The sequence below is a fragment of the Anguilla anguilla genome, chromosome 2 (assembly GCF_013347855.1).
Source record: "Anguilla anguilla isolate fAngAng1 chromosome 2, fAngAng1.pri, whole genome shotgun sequence".
In the NCBI taxonomy this organism is placed as follows: domain Eukaryota; kingdom Metazoa; phylum Chordata; class Actinopteri; order Anguilliformes; family Anguillidae; genus Anguilla; species Anguilla anguilla.
Genome location: NC_049202.1, coordinates 73498951 through 73517269, shown reverse-complemented (window position 1 = coordinate 73517269; position 18319 = coordinate 73498951). Strand labels below are relative to the sequence as shown.

The 18319-nt window shown below is 48.0% G+C and overlaps 1 protein-coding gene across 2 annotated transcripts in view; it reads left to right on the top strand.

Annotated features, from left to right (window-relative positions):
* Positions 1-18319, top strand: part of LOC118221952 (zinc transporter ZIP11) — a 54558-nt gene that overhangs the window by 15232 nt on the left and 21007 nt on the right. For both annotated transcript variants that reach the window (XM_035407425.1, XM_035407424.1), the window contains exon 2: positions 13088-13255. In XM_035407425.1, the coding sequence (XP_035263316.1) occupies positions 13088-13255 (168 nt within the window). The remainder of the gene's footprint in view (positions 1-13087; positions 13256-18319) is intronic.

Here is an 18319-nt window from a genome sequence, read left to right as displayed (position 1 = left end):
GACTGGGCTTGGTTAGCACTGAAGCTAAGCAGGGCTGGGCTTGGTTAGTACTGAAGCTAAGCAGGGCTGGGCTTGGTTAGTACTGAAGCTAAGCAGGGCTAGGCTGAGTATTTGGATGGGAGATCTCCATAGAAAACAGCCATTGGAAGAGCTTTTGGACGGGGCTCTTCCCTCTGGTCCAAGAAGGGGTCCAGTTCCTCAGCACGGTGATGGGGACACTGTGTTGTAGGAGGAGCTGTCTTTTGGATGAGCCGTAAAGCCGCACTCCTGACTTGGTGTGGTGGCTTTCGAAAGACTTGTGTTGCTAGCCCTGGTGTTTGGGTCATATTCCTCCAAAATAGCGCAGCTTGACAAAATTGGCTGCATTTACCAGAATGCTAGGATGAGCTACTTTGCTTTATAATTACCCAACTGCCCAGGACAGGAGTTTGCGATCACTGGTCCACAAAGTATTCAGCATTGGCTGAACATGACCTGGAAAGCTGTTCAAGGTGTCGGTCTTTGCTGTGATAGGCTTTGGCTCGTACGAACACATTCAGCAGGTGCTCCCCTGTACGAGATGATGGAGGTAGACAGTGCGTGTGCTGTATCGTTAGCCGTTAGCTTGGTGCGGGTTCTACAGGTTATTCATGGTAATGGTTAGGGTTCTCCCCTGTACGAGATGATGGAGGTAGACAGTGCGTGTGCTGTATCGTTAGCCGTTAGCTTGGTGCGGGTTCTACAGGTTATTCATGGTAATGGTTAGGGTTCTCCCCTGTACGAGATGATGGAGGTAGATAGTGCGTGTGCTGTATCGTTAGCCGTTAGCTTGGTGCGGGTTCTACAGGTTATTCATGGTAATGGTTAGGGTTCTCCCCTGTACGAGATGATGGAGGTAGACAGTGCGTGTGCTGTATCGTTAGCCGTTAGCTTGGTGCGGGTTCTACAGGTTATTCATGGTAATGGTTAGGGTTCTCCCCTGTACGAGATGATGGCGGTAGACCGTGCGTGTGCTGTATCGTTAGCCGTTAGCTTGGTGCGGGTTCTACAGGTTATTCATGGTAATGGTTAGGGTTCTCCCCTGTACGAGATGATGGAGGTAGACAGTGCGTGTGCTGTATCGTTAGCCGTTAGCTTGGTGCGGATTCTACAGGTCATTCATGGTAATGGTTAGGGTTCTCCCCTGTACGAGATGATGGAGGTAGACAGTGCGTGTGCTGTATCGTTAGCCGTTAGCTTGGTGCGGGTTCTACAGGTTATTCATGGTAATGGTTAGGGTTCTCCCCTGTACGAGATGATGGAGGTAGACAGTGCGTGTGCTGTATCGTTAGCCGTTAGCTTGGTGCGGGTTCTACAGGTTATTCATGGTAATGGTTAGGGTTCTCCCCTGTACGAGATGATGGAGGTAGACAGTGCGTGTGCTGTATCGTTAGCCGTTAGCTTGGTGCGGGTTCTACAGGTTATTCATGGTAATGGTTAGGGTTCTCCCCTGTACGAGATGATGGAGGTAGACAGTGCGTGTGCTGTATCGTTAGCCGTTAGCTTGGTGCGGGTTCTACAGGTTATTCATGGTAATGGTTAGGGTTCTCCCCTGTACGAGATGATGGAGGTAGACAGTGCGTGTGCTGTATCGTTAGCCGTTAGCTTGGTGCGGGTTCTACAGGTTATTCATGGTAATGGTTAGGGTTCTCCCCTGTACGAGATGATGGAGGTAGACAGTGCGTGTGCTGTATCGTTAGCCGTTAGCTTGGTGCGGATTCTACAGGTCATTCATGGTAATGGTTAGGGTTCTCCCCTGTACGAGATGATGGAGGTAGACAGTGCGTGTGCTGTATCGTTAGCCGTTAGCTTGGTGCGGGTTCTACAGGTTATTCATGGTAATGGTTAGGGTTCTCCCCTGTACGAGATGATGGAGGTAGACAGTGCGTGTGCTGTATCGTTAGCCGTTAGCTTGGTGCGGGTTCTACAGGTTATTCATGGTAATGGTTAGGGTTCTCCCCTGTACGAGATGATGGAGGTAGACAGTGCGTGTGCTGTATCGTTAGCCGTTAGCTTGGTGCGGATTCTACAGGTCATTCATGGTAATGGTTAGGGTTCTCCCCTGTACGAGATGATGGAGGTAGACAGTGCGTGTGCTGTATCGTTAGCCGTTAGCTTGGTGCGGATTCTACAGGTCATTCATGGTAATGGTTAGGGTTCTCCCCTGTACGAGATGATGGAGGTAGACAGTGCGTGTGCTGTATCATTAGCCGTTAGCCGTTAGCTCGGTGTGGGTTCTGCGGGTTCTTCGCGGTCATGGCCGCTGCCTGACCCGGTTGCTGCCCGTGACAGCCAATCATCTTCAGCGGTGTAATAAATGCTTGGGGGGTGGGGGGAGGGTGTTAAAATGACCCGTACAGATCGCTGTAATTCCAGAAGCTCATAAAAAATATATATTTATTACAGCCAAGACGCAATTTGGGGTTATGTCTTTGCAGGTGATTCAAGCAAAGAGGTGATTATCTGCATCAGATACAGTGCGCGCGCACACACACACAGACATACACACATTCACCCACACACTCGAACACACACACACTCACACACACGGGCGCACACACGGGCGCACACACACACACACACACTCTCAGACACACACTCACACACACAGGCACACACACACACACACACACACACACACACACACACTCAGACACACACTCTCACACACGCACATATACACACAGTCCCGTAGTACTATCCTTATGGGGACTTCCCATTGACTACATTCATTCCGTAACCTCTAACCCTAACCCTAACCCCACCACTACTTGCCTAACCTTAACCCTAACCTTAATTGTAACCCTAACTCTAAGTCCTGACCCTAAAACAGCCTCTTGACCAGCAAAAGGTCCCCACAAATACAGATACATCTTTCTATCCTTGTGAGGACATTTGGTTCCCACATTGATAGTATTACAAGTTCACACACATACACACACACACACACACCTTATTGAATGTATGGACTATAAATACGGTATGTGTGATGTGTGAAGCGTATGAATCCTTTGTGAGTGTGGCGGTTGTGTGAAGCGTATGAATCCTTTGTGAGTGTGGCGGTTGTGTGAAGCGTATGAATCCTTCGTGAGTGCGGCGGTTGTGCGATGTGTGAAGCGTATGAATCCTTTGTGAGTGTGGCGGTTGTGTGAAGCGTATGAATCCTTTGTGCGTGTGGCGGTTGTGCGATGTGTGAAGCGTATGAATCCTTTGTGAGTGTGGCGGTTGTGTGAAGCGTATGAATCCTTTGTGAGTGTGGCAGTTGTGTGAAGCGTATGAATCCTTTGTGAGTGTGGCGGTTGTGTGAAGCGTATGAATCCTTTGTGAGTGTGGCGGTTGTGTGAAGCGTATGAATCCTTTGGGAGTGTGGCGGTTGTGTGAAGCGTATGAATCCTTTGTGAGTGTGGCGGTTGTGTGAAGCGTATGAATCCTTTGTGCGTGTGGCGGTTGTGTGAAGCGTATGAATCCTTTGTGAGTGTGGCAGTTGTGTGAAGCGTATGAATCCTTTGTGAGTGTGGCGGTTGTGCGATGTGTGAAGCGTATGAATCCTTTGTGAGTGTGGCGGTTGTGTGAAGCGTATGAATCCTTTGTGCGTGTGGCGGTTGTGCGATGTGTGAAGCGTATGAATCCTTTGTGAGTGTGGCAGTTGTGCGATGTGTGAAGCGTATGAATCCTTTGTGAGTGTGGCGGTTGTGCGATGTGTGAAGCGTATGAATCCTTTGTGAGTGTGGCGGTTGTGTGATGCGTGAAGCGTATGAATCCTTTGTGCGTGTGGTGGTTGTTTGTGTTTTGGTGCTAATGGTGTGGGTGTGTGGGGGTGAGGCTAGCTGCATGCCGTGTGATATCTTTATCCTTTTATATCTCGGAACATTAGAACCCCCGCCTGCTCTCTCACTCTCCCTCGCTCTTACGGTCCGAATCTCGTCATCTTCTAAATGCAAAGATAGATAAACTAATACATAAATAAATAATCACTGCATTTTCTCCTGTACTGGTTTATCTGCTCCTCTGCCCCCTGGATGGATGGATGGATGGATGGATAGATTGATGGATTGATGGATACATGAATAGATTGGTTGATTGGTTGGTTGATGGCTGGGAAGGTTGTATGCATGTGACTTTGTGTGTGTGTGTGTGTGTTAGTGTGCATATGTGTGTGTGTGAGAATGTGTGTGTCTTTGTGTGTGTGTTTGTGCGTGTGTGTGTGTGTGTGAGAGTGTGTGTGTCTTTGTGTGTGTGTGTATGTGTATGTTTATTTGTGTGTGTGTGTGTGTCTTTGTGTGTGTGTGTATGTTTGTGTGTGTGTGTGTGTGTGTGTGTGTGTGAGTGTGTATGTGTGTGAGAGTGTGTGTGTGTATGTTTGTGTGTGTGTGTATGTGTATGTTTCTTTGTGTGTGTGTGTGTGTGTGTGTGTGTGTGTGAGTGAGTGTGTGAGTGAGTGTGTGAGTGTGTGTGTCTTTGTGTGTGTGTGTGTGTGTGTGTGTGTATGTTTGTGTGTGTGTGTGTGTGTGTATGTTTCTTTGTGTGTGTGTGTGTGTGAGTGTGTATGTGTGTGAGAGTGTGTGTGTGTGTGTGTGTGTGTATGTGTGTCTTTGTTAGGACTGCTGTGCATTGCCCATGCTGTTGAGGTGTATGTGTGTCTGTTAGGACTGCTGTGCATTGCCCATGCTGTTGAGGTGATGTCACAGAGACCCCGTTGGCGGCTAAGAACCGTTAGCTGATCCGCCGCCTCCTCGTCCTCTCCGTCTTCCCACTCTCGCGTGCGTTACCATGGTGCTATTGTCACGGCAACGTAGCGGGAAGGCGCACTAGCCGTGGGGAGCGTTAGCGGGGGACAGAGTGGACGGGGGGACGGGGCACGTGGGGAGCGTTAGCGGGGGACAGAGTGGACGGGGGGACGGGGCGCGTGGGGAGCGTTAGCGGGGGACAGAGTGGACGGGGGGACGGGGCGCGTGGGGAGCGTTAGCGGGGGACAGAGTGGACGGGGGGACGAGGCGCGTGGGGAGCGGTAGCGGGGGACAGAGTGGACGGGGCGCGTGGGGAGCGGTAGTGGGGGACAGAGTGGACGGGGGGACGGGGGGACGGGGGGACGAGGCGCGTGGGGAGCGGTAGCGGGGGACAGAGTGGACGGGGGGACGAGGCGCGTGGGGAGCGTTAGCGGGGGACAGAGTGGACGGGGGGACGGGGTGCGTGGGGAGCGTTAGTGGGGGACAGAGTGGACGGGGGGACGAGGCGCGTGGGGAGCGTTAGCGGGGGACAGAGTGGACGGGGGGACGGGGTGCGTGGGGAGCGTTAGTGGGGGACAGAGTGGACGGGGGGACGGGGCGCGTGGGGAGCGGTAGCGGGGGACAGAGTGGACGGGGGGACGGGGCGCGTGGTATGGCGCTACGTTCTTTCTTTTATGCGAGGCGAGTGTCGCTCAGACCGCTCAAACTCAACTCAAAGGCTGGGGCCTGCGCTGCCCACTACTGGCACCTCCCGTCTTACGGAAAGAATTCAGTTAGTGGTGTTTTTATAGTTTTATATATATTATATATTTAATCACTCGCTCATTCACTCACTCACTCGCTCACTTACTCACTCGCTCACTCACTCACTCGCTCGCTCTCTTACTCACTCCTTCACTCAGTCACTCTCTCACCGACCCACCCACCGACTCACCTGCCTACTCTGTCATTCACTCTCTCACTCATTCATTCACTCTTTCTCTCCCTCACTCTCTCACCCACCCTTTCTCTCACTCACTCACTCACTCACTCACTCACCCACCCACTCTCTCACTCACTCACCGACTCACCCGCCCACTCTCTCATTCACACTCACTCATTCACTCACTCTTCTTTTGCTCACTCTCTCACCCACCCACTCTCTCACTCATTCACTCACTCTTTCTCTCGCTCACTCGCTCACCTACCCACTCTCATTCACTCTCTCACTCATTCACTCACTCAGTCACTCACTCACTCTTTCTCTCGCTCACTCACTCACTCTTTCTCTCGCTCACTCTCTCACCCACCCTTTCTCTCGCTCACTCACTCACTCACCCACTCTCTCACTCACCGGGTTGTTAGCCTGGTTCTGGTGCTGTTGCTCATGTAACTGAACACACTTTTGTTCTCTTGCTCTGAAATTGACTCTGTATTAGAGCGTCTGCTAAATGAATGCAGTTTGTCACTAGGTCTCAGGGTGTGCCGATCATTGTGTCCAGACCAGATATGACTAGCTACAGGCTAACGGCACGCCGGCTCTCAACAGGTTCAGATCCACTGGAGTCGAGTGGCGAGACTATTTAGCGTCTGCCACAGTATTTCATTTGGTGCGTTGTAAAAGCAGTTGGCTCAGTTTTAAAGCCATTACTTCTAACCGTTAGTGGATGTTGGCTCAGTTTTAAAGCCATTACTTCTGACCGTTAGTGGATTTTGGCGATAACAGATTGGGTCAGTGTCCTGCGGCCTTGCTTCTGTGAGCTTTTTCACCGTGGGTGTTGATTGGACTCTAAATTAAGAACACTGAGAGGGGCAGGACGTGGCGGTGGTGGCGGTGAGGGAGGGGGCGGGTGGTTGCCATGGTGACCGCGAGAGAGCCACCTGTAACACAGTGGGTCCTTTGGATTGACCGAAGCAAGGAAGGGGGGGGGGAGCGGCTTTGTAGCTGTGAGGTCCAGGACGCTGAAAAGTGTGTATAAAGCATGGGGGACGCGCTGGGGTTGTGGGGGGGTTTTGTGCCTCACTGCTGGGGGGTAATTAACACGTGCAGATCTGAGAGTGAAAGGCACACGGCCGCTAGGGCTTATGGGATGGACTAACACACGGGGGGGGGGGGGGGGGGGGCAGATGCACATTATCCTCCCCCCAGCTACCAGGGGGTGGGGAAAGGGGAGGGATATTCAGCGATTAGTCTGATAAGAGCATTTGAAGAAAGGACAGCAGGCCCCTCAGCCCATCTAGAACATCCATCTATCCATCCATTATCTATACCTGCTTATCCTGACCTGGGTCCATCCATTTTCTATACCCGCTTATCCTGAGCAGGGTCCATCCATTATCTATACCCGCTTATCCTGGGCAAGGTCCATCCATTATCTATACCCGCTTATCCTGGGCAGGGTCCATCCATTATCTATACCCGCTTATCCTGTTCAGGGTCCATCCATTATCTATACCCGCTTATCCTGTTCAGGGTCCATCCATTATCTATACCCGCTTATCCTGAGCAGGGTCCAATAGGGGCGACATAGCTCAGGAGGTAAGACCGATTGTCTGGCAGTCGGAGGGTTGCCGGTTCAAACCCCGCCCTGGGCATGTCGAAGTGTCCTTGAGCAAGACACCTAACCCCTAACTTCTCTGGCGAATGAGAGGCATCAATTGTAAAGCGCTTTGGATAAAAGCGCTATATAAATGCAGTCCATTTACCATTTACCATTCATTATCTATACCCGCTTATCCTGATCAGGGTCCATCTATTTTCTATACCCGCTTATCCTGAGCAGGGTCCATCCATTTTCTATACCTGCTTATCCTGAGCAGGGTCCATCCATTATCTATACCCGCTTATCCTGAGCAGGGTCCGTCCATTATCTATACCCGCTTATCCTGAGCAGGGTCCATTCATTATCTATACCCGCTTATCCTGATCAGGGTCCATCCATTATCTATACCCGCTTATCCTGAGCAGGGTCCATCCATTATCTATACCCGCTTATCCTGAGCAGGGTCCATCCATTATCTATACCCGCTTATCCTGTTCAGGGTCCATCCATTATCTATACCCGCTTATCCTGTTCAGGGTCCATCCATTATCTATACCCGCTTATCCTGAGCAGAGTCCATTCATTATCTATACCCGCTTATCCTGATCAGGGTCCATCAATTATCTATACCCGCTTATCCTGAGCAGGGTCCATCCATTATCTATACCCGCTTATCCTGAGCAGGGTCGCGGGGGGTGCTGGAGCCTATCCAAGCATGCATTGGGCGAGAGGCAGGAATACACCCTGGACAGGCCGGCAATCTATCGCAGGGCACACACACCATTCACTCACACACTCATACCTATGAACAATTTAGAGTCTCCAGTTAACCTGCCTGCATGCCTTTGGACTGTGGGAGGAACCTGGAGTACCCGGAGGAAACCCACACGGACACAGAGAACATGCAAACTCCACACAGGAAGGCCCCAGACTTGAGGCAGACTGGGTATTGACTCACTGAAGCTGGATAGAGCAGTGGGTATTGAGCAGTGGGTATAGACTCACTGAAGCTGGTTAGAGAAGTGGGTATAGAGCAGTGGGTATAGACTCACTGAAGCTGGTTAGAGCAGTGGGTATAGAGCAGTGGGTATAGACTCACTGAAGCTGGTTAGAGAAGTGGGTATAGACTCTCTGAAACTGGTCGTACCAGTGTGGTTGTAGGTGTTGCTGTAAGGCTGTGTTTTGTAAGGGCATTACTGAGATAGTTGTCTGCACTCTCAACTCTTTATCAGAGAGCAGAAGGCCAAACCCTTGACTTGTCAGGTCGTTAACCAAGCATCCGTGCTGTCCTTGTACATTCGAGGAAATATAAATAAAGGGGGGGGAAAGCATCACATATAAGTCTCTCTCTCCCTGCCTTTCTCTCTCTGTCTATATTTTATCATCACAAGGACAGCTTTGCCAATATTATTGGTCCCTGTCTCTCTGCAACCTTTCATTTTTCCCTCCCTCCGTCTGTCTGCCTTCCCTCCTCCTCCCTCTCTCCTCCTCCTCGATCGCAGACACCGTTGCTTCTGACGTTATCCCGGCACGTGTCCACTGACCCCTACCGCGCTGTCCCCGCATGGGCGATCTGGTGGCTGTGTTTTTAGACGCATGTGTATTGCAGGGCTTTGTTTGGTTGTGCCTGACCAGAGGTGCGTTTGTGATGCGTGGTTGGGTTGTTCGTGTCTCGCAGGAGATGCATGTAAAATGCGGGCCTTGAGCTGTCGACTCGTACAGTCCTTTCAGTTCTTTTTGCTGCCTTCCTCGCGAGCGTGTGCCTCGGGAGTTCAGAGTTGTGAGCTCGGACCGTTCCCGTGGTTACCTCATAGCAACCGTTTGTAACATGCCGGCTGGCAAGGAGCTCTCGCTCGCTCTGATGTTTTCTGAGCAACAGAAGCTTCAGAGCTACTTTGTAGCATGCGCTGTTGTTTGGGAGCGGTGAAATAGATATAAAAACCTATTTAGGATTCAAGCATTTATAGCATTTGTGGTGTTAAACCGACATTTCAGCCATTTTGAATGATGTCAATTTCCTCATCAGCAAATCAGAGCTGTGAAATGATACCTTGCTTTCTGACTTGTAATTCCGACTTGACAGGCTGTTTCAGTGTATCTTTCCTGGTCAGAAGGTTGTAATCCAGCATCTATCACAAGCAGAAAAAGTGGACCAAGAAGGGAGCATGTAAATAATGTCACACTGATACATGTAAATAATAAATATAAGGGGCCCAAGGACTGATCCCTGAGGAACACCTTGTGGAATTTCTTATTTCCAGTGGTGATGTAATGGTGACTGTGAGGTAAGATCTGAACCAAGCTAACACAGTGCCTGGGATTCCAAAGCTGGATTTGAGACGTGACTGCAAGATGTTAGGGATGACCGTGTCAAAAGTAGGATGGAGATTCAGGAGAAGCAGGATCTTAATGTTACGAGAATCACCTCCTATCGTGATTTGTGCAGTCGCTGTTGAGAGGAGTGGAATCCAGACAGGAAGGGCTCAAAGAGCTCACCAGTGAGCCGGTGGGCCTGGAGGTTGGTGCAGCTGCTCTCTCTGAAGGGATGGCCAGAGATGGGTCCAAGTGTGCAGTGAAGTGATGGCTGTTTTTCAGGGGAGGGGGGCTGATCCAGGTGAGAGTGACATCAGTGGTGAAAAATCCAGGTTCAGAAAGTAAAAATCCTCCCTGGGATTTTGTTGCAATCACCTGGATTTGTTAAATAGCACATCTCTTCAGGCAGGAAGTAGTACTAATTGGTGAAACTCAGCTGGCTGAGTTCATGGGTGGGAGAAACTCATGGCAGGAGTTTTACTTTCTGACCCCTGGACTTTAGACCTCTGATTAACATGATTTATGATTTTTCACTTACGAGGTTTGAGTTTGTTTGAGTGAAACTGGACCACGGGCAGTCAGTGTCCATCTGACTAGAGTCTATGGGGGAAGAGGGGAAAAAGAGAGAATGCATTTGTGACAGATAAGCTTTGGGTGCAGTTTTTTGCTCCCTCGCCCCATTTCACATAATAAATAAATAAGTAGTAATATCTTTAATTGCATATTCCTTCTCAAGCATACACAGAACATTTTGGGAAAGCAGACGCTGTAAAATATAAGAACAAGGAGCGCTTATGAAAGCAACGCTGTGCCCTAAGTTGTACGTTTTGAGGCGTGATTTAAAAGATGATGCTGGCTCTGGCAGCCTGCTCCGGTTTGTTTACCGTATATTGCCCCCATGTTAGATTAGCTTTGGTATTTAAAACTCATGGGAACGCATGCCTTTGGGGCTCTGCGTTACATTACATTACAGGCATTTAGCAGACGCTCTTATCCAGAGCGGCGTACACAACTTTTTCCACATAGCTCTAGTTTTTTTGTCATGTTGTTTATAGCCAGCGATAGAAATTGGATTTTTTTTTTTTAGGCGAATGTTCCACCCCCCCCCCCCCCCCGGCTCTGACAGTGTGCTTTTTGAGTACTGTGTGTTCCAGCTGGCTAATTGGACATGAGAGGTTGGTGGAATCGGCACGTTGAGTTTGGCCTGAGAGCTGACATTTTCACTGGGGGTCACTCTGAACGTGCCCCCCCCCCCGGCGCAGAGCAAAGTGAGAGCTCCAGGGTCAGCAGGCTTTGGGTTGAGTACCCAGAACTGCAGTACGTGCCTGTGTGCCTCACCTTCAAGTCCTCATAAACCCCAATGACCTGACATATCCTCAAGCGCGCGCGCACACACACACATACTCATATACATGCACGCACACACACACGCACTCTCATATACACACTTACATGCACGCACATGCACACATATATACTCATACACACACACACACACATACACGCACACTCATATACACACTTACATGCACGCACGTGCACACATATATACTCATACACACACACACACACACACACACACATTTTTGTCAGTTGTAAAGGAAAATGAAACTGGGCACAGAAGTTTAAGTTATTAAATCCAGCAAGGCAACTTCGAAAAACAAATTTCAAACATTCAATTCATAAACACACAAAAGAAGACAGTGTGCAACAGACCTTGTGTCACACATAATTTTTGTTTTCACAGGATGGACTTGTTGTCACATCAGCATTTTCAACAGAATATTTTCTGAGCCACCTAGGCCTTCCGGTTATTTGCACATTTTTGTTTATGAGCAGAAATGGTGACAAGCCTTGGGTAAAAAAAAAAAAAAAATCTCCCATTCAAATCAGAATTCCTCATGGTCAGAGCAGTGGGTATACACTCACTGAAGCTGGTTAGTGCAGTAGGTATAGACTCACTGAAGCTGGTTAGAGCAGTGGGTATACACTCACTGAAGCTGGTTAGAGCAGTGGGTATAGACTGACTGAAGCTGGTTAGAGCAGTGGGTATAGAGTGGTGGGTATAAACTCACTGAAGCTGGTTAGAGCAGTGGGTATAGACTCACTGAAGCTGGTTAGAGCAGTGGGTATAGACTCACTGAAGCTGGTTAGAGCAGTGGGTATAGACTCACTGAAGCTGGATAGAGCAGTGGGTATAGACTCACTGAAGCCGGTTAGAGCAGTGGGTATAGACTCACTGAAGCTGGTTAGAGCAGTGGGTATAGACTCACTGAAGCCGGTTAGAGCAGTGGGTATAGAGCGGTGGGTATAGACTCACTGAAGCTGGTTAGAGCAGTGGGTATAGACTCTCTGAAGCTGGATAGAGCAGTGGGTGTAGACTCACTGAAGCTGGTTAGTGCAGTGGGTATAGAGTGGTAGGTATAGACTCTCTGAAGCCGGTTAGAGCAGTGGGTATAGACTCACTGAAGCTGATAGAGCAGTCGGTATAGACTCTCTGAAGCTGGTTAGAGCAGTGGGTATAGACTCACTGAAGCTGGTTAGAGCAGTGGGTATAGACTCACTGAAGCTGGTTAGAGCAGTGGGTATAGACTCACTGAAGCTGATAGAGCAGTAGGTATAGACTCTCTGAAGCTGGTTAGAGCAGTGGGTATTGAACCTGTGTACTGCTGGGTGATGTGTGGGATTTTGGGTAACTGATGCTGAGAGTGGCTGTTTCCTTTAACCTTTCGTCTGTGGGAGCGTTTAGAGATGAGTGGAGGTGGGCAGCTGTCGGCATGGAGACAGATTACCTTGGAGATCAATCAAAATCCCTCCAACTCTTAAGTGATACAGTGAATGAAATTGTTCCTGAGCTTGGTACTTTCTGTGATGAGATTCTCTCTCTCTCTCTCTAACCCTCTCTGCTCTCCCTCACCCCCCCCCCCCCCATCTGAATAAAGGGGGGGGACTGTGTCCCCTCGCTTTTAAAAAGTAAAAAAATAAAATAAAATTCACGTAAACTGTCGTAAACTATGCTCGACTGTTTTGGAGCATATTTCTGTTATAAAATCCAAATGTTACGTTTTTTTTTTTTCTTTTAAGGCTAAGCGATTGACTTCAAATGAGTAATTGCCCACTCAAATACCTGGTGAACTGCCTTATAACCTGTTGTTATGGAAACAGTCATTTAGGTTGTCCTTTTGCTACGGACAGAACTGTTTTTACTCTTTACTTTGCAAGGTTTTTTTTTTTTTTCATTAAAACTTGCCATTCTCGTTGTTTTGTGAGTGCGTTTTTTTTATCTGAACTGACCTTTACGATACAAAAAAAATTATTAACGCAAGAATTGTTCAGACGTTTTTTTTTAGTACCGGTCCTTGTCTCCTGCCACCATGAGGTTAATTAACACAGTGATGGATTCAGGGTTGCCAGATTGGAGGGAAGCTGAATTCTGCCTCTGGACTGTGAGGCGATGGGTGGAGTTCATGGTGTACCCCTTTCTTTTCTTTTTGTTGTGATTTTCAGATAAGATTGAAAACGGGGAGGTGTACCAGAGGAGGAGGGGTCCTCCCTCCGGCCCTGTCGAGGAGCAGGGCGGGGCTCGCGGTCCCCAGGAAGGGGCGGGGCGAACCGGAAGCAGCTGGAGACGCATCGTACTGCTCATCCTGGCCATTACCATCCACAACATCCCCGGTGAGAGAGACCGGGAGACTGCTCCTCCACTCATTTTTAATGTTTCTGCTCTTTTAGTTTCTCTCTCTCTCTCTTTCTCTCTCTGTCAAAAAATTCAAATTGCTTTATTGGCAGGAAATACATATGTACATATTACCAAAGCATCATAAATCAATGCAAAATACATATTTACAGTGGAATACTAATAATGAACATTCAAAAAAATAAAAAAAATAAAAGAATAGATAAATAAATAAAAAAACAGAACAATAACAATATTAATGTTCAATCGGCGCAAGCATTTAAAGAAAAAATAAATAAATAAATAAATAATAAAATAAAATAAAATAAATAAATAAATAATCTTGAGTAATCTCTCTGTGTCTCTCTCTCACTGTCTCTCTCTCCTTCTCTCTCTCTCTCTATCTCTCTGTCTCTTTCTCTCTCATTGTCTCTCTCTGTGATACTAATGGTCGTGTCTGCAGACCTGCCAACCTGCACGCATTTTGTGTACCAACCACGCAATTCTTGGTCAAAATACGCAGGTACGAAATGCTAGCTGAAACTACGCAAAAAAAAAATAAAAATAAATAATATATATATTATTATTGTAATTTAATTACGGAAAACAATCAATCAGTACAAAGCAATACCGTACATTTATTCGGTATTTAAACTACATCCCTCGTATTGAACCAGATGCTACGACCTTGTGCTTGTGGTTCTGTAACCCCTCCCCGACTCTCACTCACTCAACATCCACTGATACGCAGCGGTACTTTATTATCCACCGAGGCGTAACGCTGCATTGCTGAGGTAAAATGGGAAGTGGGGAGTAATAATCAAGCACAAAAATGTGACCGTAATGTTAACATATAAAACGTTAAAACATGTTCGGTAACTTTACGTGATGATGCATTTCAAGGGGTATATCCTAATGAGATACATTTGTGTATATAGTCAGCCGTAATAGTAGCTCGCATATGATTTAGCCTCGTTACGAGACAGCTACGGTGTGAATAACTGATGGGAGTAATTTAGCTGCAGTAACTCGAACGCCGCGGAGACTCCCGGTTATAACTTTTAATCGCGCACACTCGCGTACAACATACGTTTCTGTAAGTACTTGAAAATGAAAACATGTTACAATATACAAAATAAATTATTTCCATTTTTATTAAATAATTGAATGCAATTCACTTATGCTTATCAGTTTGTATAAGCACACATATCATATAATGAAATATTAATCATGAAAAAAATGGTTTTAAGCAGGTGTACTCAAACTTTTGACTTGCAAGTATATCATAATATAGCCCAGTACAGTGCAAGTGATATTTTAGAATCAAGTCAAATTATACAATTTTGTCTGATCACTTCTGCAGTCAAAACTAGAATTATGAAGTAAGGCTTGTGTGTGTGTGTGTGTGTGTGTGTCTCTTGCAGAGAGAGTGTGCAAAGCGAAGTGGTACGAAAGCATGTGAACTAAGCGCTACACTGACTATTGTGGTACTCTAAATATTTTCCCAAGGTTGGCAGGTCTGTGTCTGTAAAGCGCAGTTACACTAACGTCACACGTAGGAGCCGTCCCCGGTGAGAAAACCACCTTCATCCTGGATGCACCTGTAAATGGTAAATGGTAAATGGACTGTATTTATATAGTGCTTTTATCCAAAGCGCTTTACAATTGATGCCTCTCATTCGCCAGAGCAGTTAGGGGTTAGGGGTTAGGTGTCTTGCTCAAGGACACTTCGACACGCCCAGGGCGGGGTTTGAACCGGCAACCCTCCGACTACCAGACAATCGGTCTTACCTCCTGAGCTATGTCGCCCCTGTAGTTTGACTACACCAGTGATGCCAAATCAAATAAGTGACTAGACTAATTAAGCAATCATGATCAGAGGCTGGCATGAAGGAAGGAACACGATCCTTGATGTGCACCCCTGGACTGGATAGTGTCCAACTCCGCATCAGGACTGGATACCCCAACGGTGTCTGCCTCTCGTGTGAGACCTGGCAACCTGCTCCGCACATTAGCAGTCTCTCCGTGTATCAGTGTGTATATGTCAGTGTGACGGTTATCTTTAGATCTGTCCCTCTCATGCCCCCCCCTTATTCTGCTGAGAGAACTTGACCTGAAAAAAATCAATTGTTGTTCAAAATTTAATCCTTTGAAGCGTAGGTTTTTTTTCTTTTTCTTTTCTTTTCAAAATTCTAAGTCAGTGTTCTAGAACTCTAGAACGTTCTAGGACGTTGCTGTCATTCACCGGCAGTGATTGTGACATCAGCATTAGAACGTTCTGTTAACATTCTGATCACATAAATGTTCTAGCCTACTTTGAGTCTTCGTTTGCTAAGCCGGGAAAAGCTTCATCAGTCTTAAGTCTTACCGAATTACATTTCACACCAGGGGCCAATTTAGCTGTCATCCTTTGCTCTGTATGACAGATCTTCTGTGCCTCTCGTTTTGTGTTATTTCCTGACATCAGTGTGGGATTTAAGGGCAGAGACTGTGGGGACGGCAGCGTGGAGCTGTGGTCGCGGGCGTGGTCTCCAGCCGCTTTGCGATAGGCTGGCATGCGCGCGAGGGGGGGGGGGAGCGCGGAGCCGAGAGTCCCAATAAAAAAGCGTCATCGCTCTGCACTCGCGTGTTTATCTTCCGCCAAACAGCCAGATAACGTTAAAGCATCCTGCTTTCCCCACCGGCTGTCCGGCTGTTTACGTCAGAGGTCAGGTTTTACCGGAGAGAAGGCCCGGGCACTTTATGGGCTTATGATTGGCTGATACGGTGTTCCAGTGGGGTGGTTTGTTATCCCGTGTGTGGGATTCATTAACAGATAGTTGTGAGTTCGGGGCTGAGTGAAGCCCCACGCCTCAGTTCAAATGAATGATTATTAGTTTGTTCGTGGGCCATTTAGCATCAGCTAGCTGATAGCGTCGTCTGGGGATTCGCCGTTTCCCCCTGGTTCGTTTGTTTCGGTAGATGTGGGGCGCTCAGAGACGTGGATCGACAGCACCCCAATCCTCCATTTTGGGGGTCGCAAAAGAATCAGAAGAAGGCGTGTAGACCTGGGACCATTCCATTGGGTGGCGCTGCTACGTCAACCAGACTCTTAGGCCATAGCAGCGTGCGCTAGTCCAGCTCAATACAAGTCACAGTTTGCCTCTGATGAATCATGACACTGTGTTGGTGGGGTTTCCTGTAGGAGGTGGTGAGACAAGCCAACTCAACATTACATTACATTACATTGCATTACAGGCATTTAGCAGACGCTCTTTTCCAGAGCGACTTACACAACTTTCACATAGCATTTTACATTATGTTTTACATTTATACAGCTGGATACATACTGAAGCAATGCAGGTTAAGTACCTTGCTCAAGGGTACAACAGCAGTGTCCTACCCAGGAATCGAACCCATGACCTTTCGGTTACGAGGCCTGTTCCTTACCCACTGTGCATCACTGCCGCACGTTTGACCTGTACAACATCACGCTAAGTCAAACCCAGGGAACCGGGGTCAGGTGAGTTGTGTGTGTATTCAGACTGCTTTGATCTTTCAGTGCTGCCCTTGCCAGTTTGGGCTGGGTCCACACGGCGATGCTTCTGAGGGTTGGAGGAACAGTAGAAGGTTCTGGAATGACGGCTCTGTGGTTTAGGATGCCAGGCTCTTTTTTTTGGGGGGTGGGGGGTGGGGTGGCGGTTTAAATGGTTTTTGGACGCCAGGCTCTTGGGGGGGGGGGGGGGGTGGCAGTTTCTTTAGCTGCACCACTGTGAATTATGGCAGGTCGCGGTGCGGGCCTGCACTGGCTGATGGTCTATTAGCGGTCACCGTGGAAACCGGTAACCCACTACACACACTCTCACACACACACACACACACAGACAGACAAGGCAGGAAGAGCAGGTAATTTTCTGATGTCGACTCTTATTAGTTTAATAATCTTTGTCATGACCGCCATCATCATATTCTTCAACAACATCATCAACGTGATCAATATTATCATATCAACATTGCCATAGCAATTTACAATTTATGCATTCAGACCGGCTTTCAGCCGAAGTGGCTTGCAGAGCATCGTCATCATCATCATCATCATCATCATCGGCAGTAGCAGCAGCAGCGTTCCTATGATGATAATCATCATAGTAATGCCGCAGTTCTCCCTTCTCATAATGATCACAGTTACCGTGACCACACGCTCTCCTTCATCATCGTTCTCAAATGGTCCGTTCATAAATGGAGAGATGGAGCTTTTATGTAGCGGTTATGCGATGCATGAAATGGCTCCAGCGGGAACGGGAGCCGGGCCTCTTTCTCCCGCTGCACCGCGGAGTGGCCGGTACTGCAGGAAGGCTGTTTGGTTTAAATTGAGTCCTCTCTTCACTCTTAATCCGAGCATACACTTATCAGTCGAGATGCGTTCAGCAGAAGCGATGCATCTGAGAGTAGTGAAGTCAGCGGTTTTGTAGCGGAGTGCTTTGGCCCTGTGTCTCCAAATCAGATGTTCAGGGAAGGACAGAGACTTGGAGAAGGTCCACCGTAGACCTTTAGTAAGCCATGGGATTGCTTATTTATTGTGCTGGTCCTCAATCCTGGAGATCCACGGGGTCTGCTGGATGTTGTTATTACTCAGCTCTTGAGTAGCACAGCAGGTGGTGCGTTAAATCATTTGATTACAGAGCTGCCTCAGGTCACCCGCATCCTTGGGTCTGAAGCGGTTGCTGATCTTCTGGTGAAAAACCGAAGCCAGCAGACTCTGCGAATCTCCAGGACCAGGCATGAGGATCGCGAATGCTGGAGCGTCCCCATCCCTTCACTGGCACAGTGGATTTACCTCATAATGAGGAAACACTGTCCCCTGCTGGGCCTCCAACGCCACTTTCAACTTGGTCAAATTAGTACATAAAAGGCTTTTTAATTTTGTGAGATTAGCTCAGTCTGGTAAGTGAGTTACTTAGGAGAGTAACTCAGTCAGGCGATTGAGTCAGTCACTCAGATGAGTAACTCAGTCAGGTAAGTGAGTCAGTCACTCAGTTGAGTAACTCGGTCAGGTGAGTGAGTCAGTCACTCAGTTGAGTAAC